The 11,666-nt window shown below is 38.4% G+C and overlaps 1 protein-coding gene across 1 annotated transcript; it reads left to right on the top strand.

Annotated features, from left to right (window-relative positions):
- The first annotated feature begins 6,015 nt into the window (after positions 1-6,015).
- LOC129729680 (uncharacterized) lies at positions 6,016-10,614 on the top strand. Its single transcript, XM_055688432.1, has 7 exons — positions 6,016-6,141; positions 6,199-7,711; positions 7,777-8,312; positions 8,373-8,456; positions 8,516-8,916; positions 8,981-9,113; positions 9,176-10,614. The coding sequence occupies exons 1-7, from the start codon at positions 6,064-6,066 to the stop codon at positions 9,341-9,343; spliced, it is 2,913 nt and encodes a 970-aa protein (XP_055544407.1). The 5' UTR covers positions 6,016-6,063; the 3' UTR covers positions 9,344-10,614.
- Positions 10,615-11,666: the final 1,052 nt, after the last annotated feature.

Genomic DNA, 11,666 nt, shown 5'->3' with positions numbered 1-11,666 from the left:
ACGATAAGACAACTTGCCGACGACAGCGTGGTCTCTGTTACAGGAGCCAAAGCTGCCGATTTGCAAGGACCATTGCAAGATACCTTGGACAATTTGTCTGCTTGGGCTCCACAGCTAGGTATCAAATTCTCTCCGGAGAAGACTGAGATAGTAGTTTTTTCTAGGAAGCATGAACCTGCTCAGCTCCAAGCACAATTAATGGGTAAAACGATCTCTCAGGTTTTGGTGCATAAGTATCTTGGTGTCTGGTTCGACTCTAAGGGCACCTGGGGTTGCCATGTTAGGTATCTGATGAAGAAAAGTCAGCAAAGAGTAAATTTTCTTCGTACAATAACCGGATCATGGTGGGGAGCACACCCGGGAGACCTTATAAGGCTTTATCAAACAAGGATATTGTCTGTAATTGAGTACGGGTGTTTCTGCTTCCGCTCCGCAGCAAACACACATTTGATCAAACTGGAGCGAATACAATATCGTTGTTTGCGTATCGCCTTAGGTTGCATGCAATCGACCCATACGATGATTTTGGAGATCTAAGCTGGAGTACTACCATTGAAAAACCGCTTCTGGAGCCTGTCTTCTCGTATTCTTATCAAATGTGAGGTCTTGAACCGTCCTGTGATTGAAAATTTTGAAAGGTTAATCGAAGTCAATTCTCAAGCCCGTTTTATGACATTGTATTTCAATCATATGTCCCAAAATATTAACCCTTCTTTGAATATTCTTTGAATTAGTGTCAACTTATCAAATACTTCTGATTCTACTGTGTTTTTCGACACATCCATGATAGAAGAAACTCGTAGAATCCCGGATCATTTACGCGTGCAGCAGATCCCTAAATTTTTTTCCAATAAATATCGAAACATCAACTGCGACAATATGTTCTACACTGACGGATCACTTCTTGATGGGTCCACTGGCTTCGGTATCTTCAATAACAATTTAACCGTCTCCCATAAGCTCGATAATCCTGCTTCTGTTTACGTCGCAGAATTAGCTGCTATTCAGTACACCCTAGGGATTATCGAAAAAATGCCCACGGACCATTATTTCATCTTTACGGACAGTCTCAGTTCTATTGAGGCTCTTCGATCGATGAAAGATGTTAAGCACTCTCCGTATTTCCTGGGGAAAATACGGGAACATCTGAGTGCTTTATCCGAAAAATCTACTCAGATTACCTTAGCGTGGGTCCCTTCTCACTGCTTGATACCGGGCAATGAGAAAGCGGACTCTTTGGCTAAGGTGGGCGCAACAAACGGTGAAATTTATGAAAGACCAATTGCTTTTAATGAATTTTTCGCATTTGTACGTCAGAATACGATCATCAGTTGGCAACATTCTTGGACCAGAGGGGAACTGGGAAGGTGGTTACATTCCATTATACCCAAGGTATCGACGAACCCGTGGTTCAAGAGGTTGGATGTTGGTCGAGATTTCATTTGCGTGATGTCTCGGCTTATGTCCAATCACTATAGATTTGATGCGCATCTCCGTCGTATTGGGCTCGGGGAAAGTGGTATCTGTGCCTGTGGTGAAGGTTATCACGACATAGAGCACGTTGTTTGGTCATGCCCTGTACACCGTGACGCCAGGTCTAAATTAATAACTTCCCTCCGGGCCGACGGTAGAGAACCAGCTGTCCCTGTTCGTGATGTCTTGGCGAGTCGCGACCTACCCTACATGTCCCTTATATACATTTTCCTGAAATCCATCCATGCCCAAGTCTAGTCCTATTCCTTTCCACCCACATTCAACAAAACGGCAAGAACACGTCGTAGACCTCGATTTTGGAACCAGCAATTGAACCCCACACGAACTCGCCAGGAAAACCCGAGGCCTTTCTTTATATCTTGGCTCAGCGGCACACACCATATGGCAACTTGAACACCAGCGAACAACAACAACGAACCAAAACCAGCAACGAGACCCCGCACAATACCCTCAGAACCCGAGGATTACAAGCCCCTGTCCCAGCTAATGACATCGTGGCTTAGCAGAACAAATCCATACATGCTGCATATTCATTCGATGATCATCAGACGACCATTCAACTACAAAACACTGATTGAATAATACATGCTAGTTTTAAGATAGACTTAATTTCAGCTCGTAGTCGGCAGCGAGGATAAAAAATTTGCTTATAGATTTCAAGTCATCCGATATAATTGGCGCCGTTAAACATTGAATTGTATTTGTGCCGTGTCAAATAAATGATTTGTGAAGAAAAAAAAAAACATTTCCGGAGTGATTCGCGTTTAGGGCGCAACTAACAAAATGTAAACAAATCGTTTTATTACACCATCGGTTTCGAAAAGACTTACAAAATTCATGGCAAGAATCCTTTCTTTTGTATAAATCGATAAAATTATTTAAATCAAATTTTTAGTAAAGGGCGAGAAAACAGTTCACCCAAAACAAAAGATACTTTGGAAATTGGCCCTTTTCATTGTTTTGAATCAACGGGCTTATTTGTGAAATATTTCGTAAACAGGCGACAGTAAAGGGCGGATCAACATTGTTTTCAAAATGAAGGCACCTTTAAAGGGGCGCAACAGAAGCAAAAATAAAAACAAGGCGAACGAAAGATGGACGTATCTCGTTGTCAGAATACTTTAAGGCGAAATAGAGGTGGGTGAATCTCGTTGTCAGAATGCTTTAAGGCTCATTTGAAAAGGGTTAGAAGAAAAGCGCAGATTTTAGCCATAAATGCACAAATATAATGTAGGATTGTTAGGAAACTATAAGACAGGTTTATATTACGTCGATTTTTGGTATTGATGTTAATGTTAGTCACTTCCTTTGGAATTACGATTTGAAAATGTACTTGCAAATTTTCAAACTGATATTCCCCAATGTTTATATTTTGCCAGTTGCGCCCTTATTGCAAATCACTCCGGATTTATTTGACACGGCACAATACAAAGTTATTATATATGTCTGGCACTCGCCAGAACCTTGATGACAGCGATAACAACTAAGCAAAAAGTGTGTAATTTAGTTCCTGCTTTCCTTTGTGTTCATTTCTCAACCGCTGCCGGTGCAGCTATCACATTTTCCAACTTCTCTTGGCATTTTCTAGTTCACATTTTTGCCTTTCTCCTAGAAAGGTATAGCAATCACTGAAAAAACCAAAAGTATAAAAGTGCTGTGTGTGTGTGTGTGTGTGTGTGTGTGTGTGTGTGTGTGTGTGTGTATGTATGTATGTAACGGTTTCCCAATCTCACTCGATTTTCTCAGAGATGGCTGGACCGATTTTCATAAAATTAATTGCAAATGAAAGGCCTAGTTGCCTGATAAAACCCTATTGAATTAAATTGTAATCGGATTTTTAGTTTCGAGGTTATGTATCAAAATGTGAAAATCACAAAACTTCATTGTCTCAGAAACTACATAACCGATTTGAACAAAATTGATATCAAAAGAACGGGCTTATTTTTTTAACCATTTGTGAAATAATTTTATAATGATTGGACATGTAGTTCAAAAGTTATGCAAAGAAACGTGTTTCAAACACTGTTTAAACTCACTCACTTTTCTCAGATATGGCTGGACCGATTTTTACAAAATTAGTGTCATATGGAAGGTCTCATAAGACCCTATTGAATTTTATTGTTATTGGACTTTAACTTTGTCCGTTATGTATAATAATGTGAAACCAGGCTATGACAGGAAACATGTTTCTAAGACTGCTTGAACTCACCCACTTTTCTCAAAGATGGATGGACCGACTTTCACAAAATATGCTGCAATAGAAAGGTCTAGTTGCCTGATAAGACCCTATTGAATTTGCTTATAATCGGACTGTAACTTTGTCAGTTATGTTTCGAAATGTGAAAGTTATAAAACTCCATTATCTCAGAAACTACACAACCGGTTCAAAGAAAATAGGTATCAAATGAACGGACGGTCTTCAAAACCCCTAAATAACGAATTTTCGAATGATTGAACATGTAGTTCGAAAGTTATGAAAAGAAACGTGTTCAGAAAACATGACTGATTTCAATAATTTAGTTTAAAATTAAAGGTTTAGTTGCTTAATTAGTACCCATTACATTTGATTTTAACACTGGTTGACTAAATCGAAAAAACTGCTGCTCTAAAGCTCACAATAGTTGCACTAGAAAAAAAAATCACAGGAAAAGCTATAGTTTTTCATTTTTTCTTAGTTTGACCTTTGGGGCCCAACTTGTGTTGACCAGTGTAATCGGACTTTTGTTTAACCATTATGTGTTAAATTGTAAAAATACTAAAAATCTGTTTTCTCAAAGATTACACGACTAATTTGAAGAAAACATGTGTCAAACGAACAGGTTGTTCCTCAAACTTACAAAGAATCAAAACCCAAAGACTGTTTAAAACTAGCTGCTTTGATCAAAGTTCGAAATTAGGAGTCATTATGATAAAAAAAACTATTTATTTAGTACAAATATTACGTCAAATTTCAAATACTATGCTCCAATTATTCCTCCAAATAAAACATCAATAGTCTAAAATCCAAAGAGTGGATATACCTTTGTTGGATTATATTTGGCAATTGAAGAATTTTTTCCAGAAACTGGAAGTCGCGAACGTGGATTTCAAAATGAAGTATGGAGTTGATTCCTGGCCTCTGAGCATCATCCCGGGTACTGAAAAACTCTCATTGCGTAATGTTTGTCCCTTTTAAACTGGTTTCCAGAAACCGGAAGCTACTGTCTAGTAATTTAAAATGGCGTCTGAAGATGATTTGTAGCCTCCGGGTATCATACCGCTGACCAAATCGTATTGGATGGTATTTGTCACTTTAAGCTGTTGACCGGAAACTGTCGCCATATTCGCCATCGAAATACCCAGATTAGGCAGTTCGGCAGTTTTATGAAAAATTTTATAATTCTATGATTCAACCAGAAGTTGTCATCCGGATTGAAAATGGGGTTTGAAGTCGGATTCTGGCCACTGGGTATAATCCAGGTTTCAAGAACCCATATTGATTGGTATTTGCCCATTCATTGGATGCCCATCAGAAACGATCAGTAATATCAATGCGTACAAGAATTCCATTTTCACTGAAAAGATCATTCAAATTGATGTATAAGGAACAACATTTAATGGTAAATTATTTGAAATCTACTGACTAAAGTTGACATAAACAATCTAAATATTTATACGCAGTAAATGATTACAAATCGATTATACCACAATCAAAAACAAATTCGCATCATATATTTGAAAGAATTTAATGTTATTTGCATGTATATGTGTTAATGCATGTTCATATGTGTGTGAATGTTATATTTTAAATGTTCGGTATAGTTGTGCTGTTGGCTACCAAAAATTTGTTGTTTAGAATGAATAACAAATTCAGCAGAAATTATCAAGGTGTATTTTTTAAGTGTTGGTGTAAATCTATTTTAACAAATAATAAGTTCGAATGAGAAAGGCTGGGTCTCACCGCTAGGTGGATAAATTTAGGTTTTTTAATAAATTGTTTCCTATTTGTCTTGGTCTAAGTTCGATGTTATATGATATTTTTTATTTTCTCAACAATTTAGAAAAATATCAGTCTTAAAAAAAATATTCATTAAAACTGCCGATTCAAATTATTATTATGATTTGAGTTTTCATTTCTCTACTCGTTTGGCGCCCGTCGATGATTGACGAGTGCCTGCTTCGCCTTCGCGGCAATCCGCCTCTGGTCATGATACCCCAAACCCAACGATTTGTTTTTGTTGCAGTCGTTTTTTTTTCTGCAAAATAACATTACCATCAAGCTAAAAGTTAAAAATGAATAAAGTATTTTTATTTTGCACTTTGTACTTTAATATCATCAATTTTTAAAATTTCCTTTATTAGTTTTACCGAGGTACTATTACTTTGGTATCAAATTCCCAGAACGTCGGAAATTCCGTCGCGTTTTCTTCACCTGGCGAACACAAATCTTGTTTTGTTCGTATAAACATCTACCCGTGAAACGCGCATGTCTTATCATCATCCATAGTAATGGCTCGAATGCAACACTATGGATGCCCGATTATCGATATAAACAACGTTACTATCCCACATTCCACACTAAGCGTTGCAATGCACGGTCGAAAAAATGGAACATCTATGCGAATTACGTCGAAATTCACCACATCCAGCAGAAAATCGGTTATACAGGTGAGTATTTGCAATCATTTTTCTAAAACTTATTTAATCGCACCCTTGGTCCTGCAGGGAACCAAAAACTTCGTTTGGGAGCGTGAAGATCTCTCCTCCAACCTGCCCTATATCGACCACAGGTACGACATTCCGTTTAACCGTCCACCGAATGAGGTCAACTTCCTGGGTGGACTTGGCAGTAAGAAGCCTCACTTTCGATCCAAGGTGCACCCTCAAAGAGTGTCCACCGTGCAGAAGCTAATGCGTATGCGAACTTCGAACCGAGTACTGGAAACCCTCACAGAAGACCTACGGAAGGTGAACATGTGTCGGCATGGTAACGAGGCACGGGTGCAGGATCGCAATATTGGGGCATTCATCAGGAAAACAATAGACGAACTTCAGCTGGCAGGAAATGTCGAAAAATCGACTCCTTCGGAGCAATCGGAAGTGCAGTTCAAGGCTAGCTCTCGCAAAAACTTATCCGATGATGATTATAAGGAAATGATAAAAAAGTTGGACAAAATGTTGCTGGAAGAGCATTGTCCCAGTGCTAGTCAGGGCACTGCATTTCGCGATTGGGCTACAAGAGAAAGGTACAACTTTAAAAACAAAAGTAATATCGCTATAATTAAGCGTGAAAAAGAAACTTTGGAGTCTGAACTAGGATCTTCGGTGGATACTAAACCACACGACTATATTACCAATGAAGGCAGAAGGGTTACTAAACTGCGCAAAACATCGAAGATACCCCACATAGAAGGACACATGTATGGACCATTTACTAAACTTCCCCGATTAGATCCGTTGTTGGAAAGCGAAACCAAGTTTGGAATCCCCTTGAGTTTGCTCGTTCGTTCCTATCGGGAAATGGATTCGGCCAAAGAAAGTGAGCGAAATCTCATCAATACTAGACTGGCGCACATGAGAATACCGCTTTGCCCGAAGAGCAGCGACGAATCGTCCGACGACGACGATAAAATGGAGGAGGTGAAAATTCTATCCTTCCTTCGCACTCCATACTTTCGTATTCCAACCATTCGCACGCAGCGAAAGCGCCGTAAAGATCGCCTTCGAAGTCGCTGGTTGAAAAAAGATCGTCTCAAACGAATTACTATGTTGTTGTACGACCGCACAGGGGAAAATATGAAAACGAAGAAACAAAACATTCGACAAAAGTCGGATGTGAAATCAGTTGGAGGATGCTCGACAGAGGAAAAAAACACAACCGCTTCGAAAAATGCTTCCGAAGCAAAGGCACATACATCGGAGAAGCGTAAACGCTATTACGAATTAATAGCAGAGAAGGCTCTAGAATACCGCCAATTATACGATGAGAGTCTACAACAGCGGATGACCAACTTTCAGGATTTTAAAACTCTCGAACCAACTCAAACCACAAGCGATGTCCGCTCGCAGATTCGGCTTCCGAAGCTGGACAGTCCGGAAGAGCCCCATCAAACACCGGAAAAGGCAGAACTGCGCTTTCCTTCCAATCGTTTTAAAAGCTTAGTCAGAAGCGATGGTTTACTCGGGTCGTTTTATATTGATCCGGAATTTCAGGATAAGGCGAAAAATTTGAAAAAATGTAAGTAAACATACGTCGAATATCGGGTAAACTGTTTTAAACCAGATTTCTCTATGATTTTAAAGACAAAACACACTCCAAGTACTACACAAGTCTGATGCGCAGCCGCACTAACGTGCGCGATCGGTTGCAGGTCAACGCACCAGATTTTGACGAAGAGCAACTCGGATACAAAACGAAATACTTCAACCGTCTCGCTACTGAGTGGGACAACTACTACATACACGAGCTCCGCTACCGGCCTCGAATCAGAAAGTTTTGCCCAAAAACAGATATCCTCAACATACGCGATCAGCGTCGTAAAACCTTTTTGCGTTACTACATTGCGGAAAGTTTATTAAAGATCCGCGAGAGAAATCGGCTGGAGCGAAAATTCGCCAAATGGATTCGTGGTTTTTGTAAGCAAACGAAACCACTCTTCAAAAAATGGAAGGATGACGCTTACAACAAAGTTTTGGAGATGTCCGACCGTGAGAAGGCAGCTCAGCAGGAAACTCGACGGTTACAAAATATTTTACAGGACAGACAGAACCAGTCAGCAGCGTTGACGGAACAGATTCTACTGCTTGAGGAACGGTGGACGAAGATTATGCAGATGCGGGTATTCTGTTTGCTAAAACTATTTAAAGGTCTGTGATAAAGTGTAAGTTTCTCATTTCAGAACTATTATTACCTTCTAATGGACCCACTGTGGAGACTGCAAAACGATCATCTTCATCGTTCTGCGGACGGATCGCTCTGCTCTGTGAGTTTTTCATGTTTTTTTTTATCGACCCCCTTATAATCATCAAAACTTTTCTTAAGGTATCTGAAAGTGTACGTAAATGTAAAACGCTCTTCATTCGTACGGAAGGACCCAACATTGGCACAGAAATTTCTGCCTTCTACACTGAGAAAATCTTCCCGGAACTGAGAGAACAACCGAACTGTACGCCGGAGGTGGAACTATTCATGAACGGTCTAAACAACATAAACCATCGTACTATTGATCTGATCCAAAAATTCAACAACAATTTAATGGTTTTCACTCGAATAGACTACCACTACAAGGTAGTTCTAGATGAGTTTCCCAGATATTTTAGCAATCATAACTACATGTTGGATATGTACAAAAAGAAGTTAGAGACCGTGGAGCGAAAAAATGAGGGCTTGAAAGCTCAAATGAATTACCTGCTGGGGGAACCGCTGAGAAAATGCGTTGGAAAGTAAGTTAGTTTTTAGCTGTTTAAATATTAAATTTTAAAGCGATATTTCTATTTATCGTTTTAGCAAAACCATGCGAGTGGCGTCATCCATTATTAGTCAACTGTACGACTTCATTCGAAAATCTCAAAACCTCGGCAAAGAAATAGTTGAAGTAAGCAGTATGGAAAAATTATCCATAATTCACCAATTTTTTGTGGTAATTCGAACTTTTGAATCAACCCTCGGTTGCAAATAATAACATTTCAAATTCTCACATAGGATCAGCTAGCTAATCTGGATCAACTGCCATTGGATATACTAAAGGCGTCGGAGCTAGAAGCTCGCAAAAATCGGAAGCTTGCCCTGCGCCAAGCAAATGATGCCTACAAGCGGAAAGAAGTGTTCGATTTGCTGAAAAAGCAGCTTCGATTGCATGTGAAAAAGTAGTGTAATGAAGGATTGAAAAGATTTTTATTATCCACAAACGATTTAGCTATTTTTTTGTTATACAAAGCTTTATTTTATTAGGTGGAATGAACAATTTAATTACGTGAGCTCAAAGCAGGATCATGAACAGATTATGTCAGATAATGTACCAACCTGACTTAGAGTTAAAGACATAATCGCGTCCTATTCCTCATTGAATATACACAAAAGTTAGAGCAAGGTTTAATATGTTTTCACATAGAAAAAATATGCGTGAAGCATAATATAAAGATTATCCCAGGAATACATTGTTATAGTTTCAAGCATATTAAACAGCTTTCAAAATCTTTCACCACTATAAGTACAAACACTCAAGACGCCGCTACTATTTGTCAATAATTTGTTATTTAAATAATTTTTACGAATCAAATCATAAAAAATAGTAGGAATAATATTTCATAGCTAAGCTAGGACACCTTCTAAATCCAGGTTTCATGCAATTCTATGCGAAATGATGACTTTATTTTATTTATTTACACAAAACTTTACGCCGTTGCTTGGTTTAATAGAAACGTCATTCTATGCCTCAAATTATTGAATTCATCCAAGATCATGATTGATAACAAATGAAACATAAAATCTAGGGGAAATCTTAGAGTAAAAATTTGTCTATTTCAAGATGGATATTGAAGGTGAAACTATTGAATCGCTTTTCCAAACCCATTTATTGTTATTATTTCTGTCGAAGTCCTCTCCAAAAAAGTTGAAGAGGTTGTTTATAAGACACGACCGCAGAGTTAATGTAGAATACGACCTGTCTAAAGTGTATTTCTTGCAAAAGATTTGGGAATACACTCAATGGGGATAATCAATTTAATGGTCCTCGTGTAGCTACACTGCGAAAATGAATTCCACCAGAGTAAATTCGACCGGCACGAGCAACGCAGTCTATTTTTTTTTTCTCCCAATCTTTTTTCCTCTTCTGCCATGCTCAAGAAACCAACTGTGAATCGCACCGCAGATCTCTGCTCCAGATGACGTTTACCACTACAGACGGCACCGGTAACGACAATGATCAACAGCAGAAGCTATGTGCAGCTATGCAGTTTCACTTGCTGTCGTATCCAAAACAAGAATAAAATTAAATGTGGTGAATGTGTTGAATCTTTTGTATCAAGTTGCACTGAGATAGCTTAATTTAGGCAGAGGGTCAATAATGCATTCCCGGTTAACTGTAGATAATTTTACAACTGATTGCTGCAAATAGTAGGACTTGAGCGAAAAATTATGTGATTCAGGCTCACTGGCTCAAACATTCTTCAAATAAATGTTAAAATACACTCAGTAAATTTTGGGACTTGATAATTGATAATAATGTCAATGCCATTGATAATGTATGTCAATGCCGTTTATTGACAACTGATTATTGTTTTTTCAACATGGCAAATTTTTGATTTAGTTCTGAATGATTTGCTATAATATTTAAAATCAACATAGGGTGATTTATTTGCTAACCACACACGCTATAGACATGCACACACGCTGTACCATGCACACGCTATATAGCAAGCCACGCACGCTATATAGCAAGCCACACAGGCTATAGACATGTACAGACACGCTATAGACATGCACACGCTATAGACATGCACGCGCTGTATAGCTAGCCACGCACGCTAGCGATACACGCTATAGATATTCACACACGTTATGTATGTGCACACACCCCGTATACACGCTGGATGATGGTGGCTTCTCAAACCACCTGGCGGTGCGAGTCTTATTCAGTTTCTGGCTGTATTCACCCAACGATATCTGAATTGGGTTACCGCACTTTATTATATAGTATACTGGATTACCGCTGCACAGTGTACGAGAGCTCAAAAACGTGAACTAAATTCATTTGCTTTCCAAATAATGGTTTTATTGACATACTATCTTCCGAATATATCTAGTATATAAAAAGGCTCAAATCATGACAAAAAAATTAGTTCGAAACTCCACCGCTAGTGGCGCTGTAAAATCTAACTTTTTAGCCTTACGTTTTAGAGAAATGGTGTCTCCAGCAAAGTTATAGATAAAGTTATTACAAAAAACTTTGTCGAATACACTTTTCTTCTAACTCTTCTTGTTTTGGATATATAACGTCTCTTATTAGACTTGTTTTTTAAATTAGTTTTTCTTGATTATACAAATAACTGTAACATTTAGAAGGTCATAATGTTCAACATATATTTGTATATCATTGAAACACACAACTTTGTAGAAGACACAAAATAGATAGCTTCCACACAAATCGAGTTATTGCCAAAAAATTTAAAAAAAGCTTCATTTTTTGTACACA

This window comes from Wyeomyia smithii, chromosome 3 (genome assembly GCF_029784165.1).
Source record: "Wyeomyia smithii strain HCP4-BCI-WySm-NY-G18 chromosome 3, ASM2978416v1, whole genome shotgun sequence".
In the NCBI taxonomy this organism is placed as follows: Eukaryota; Metazoa; Arthropoda; class Insecta; order Diptera; family Culicidae; genus Wyeomyia; species Wyeomyia smithii.
The sequence above is the reverse complement of the archived record's forward strand: the minus strand, read 5'-3'. Positions and strand labels throughout refer to the sequence as shown.

Bases quoted from the DNA above. Each gene is read 5' to 3' on its own strand.
- LOC129729680 (XM_055688432.1), top strand. From the start codon at position 6,064: ATGCACGGTCGAAAAAATGGAACATCTATGCGAATTACGTCGAAATTC. The intron at 6,142-6,198 runs GTGAGTATTTGC...TTGGTCCTGCAG, and splicing joins GCAGAAAATCGGTTATACAG to GGAACCAAAAACTTCGTTTG. The intron at 9,114-9,175 runs GTAATTCGAACT...ATTCTCACATAG, and splicing joins TAATTCACCAATTTTTTGTG to GATCAGCTAGCTAATCTGGA.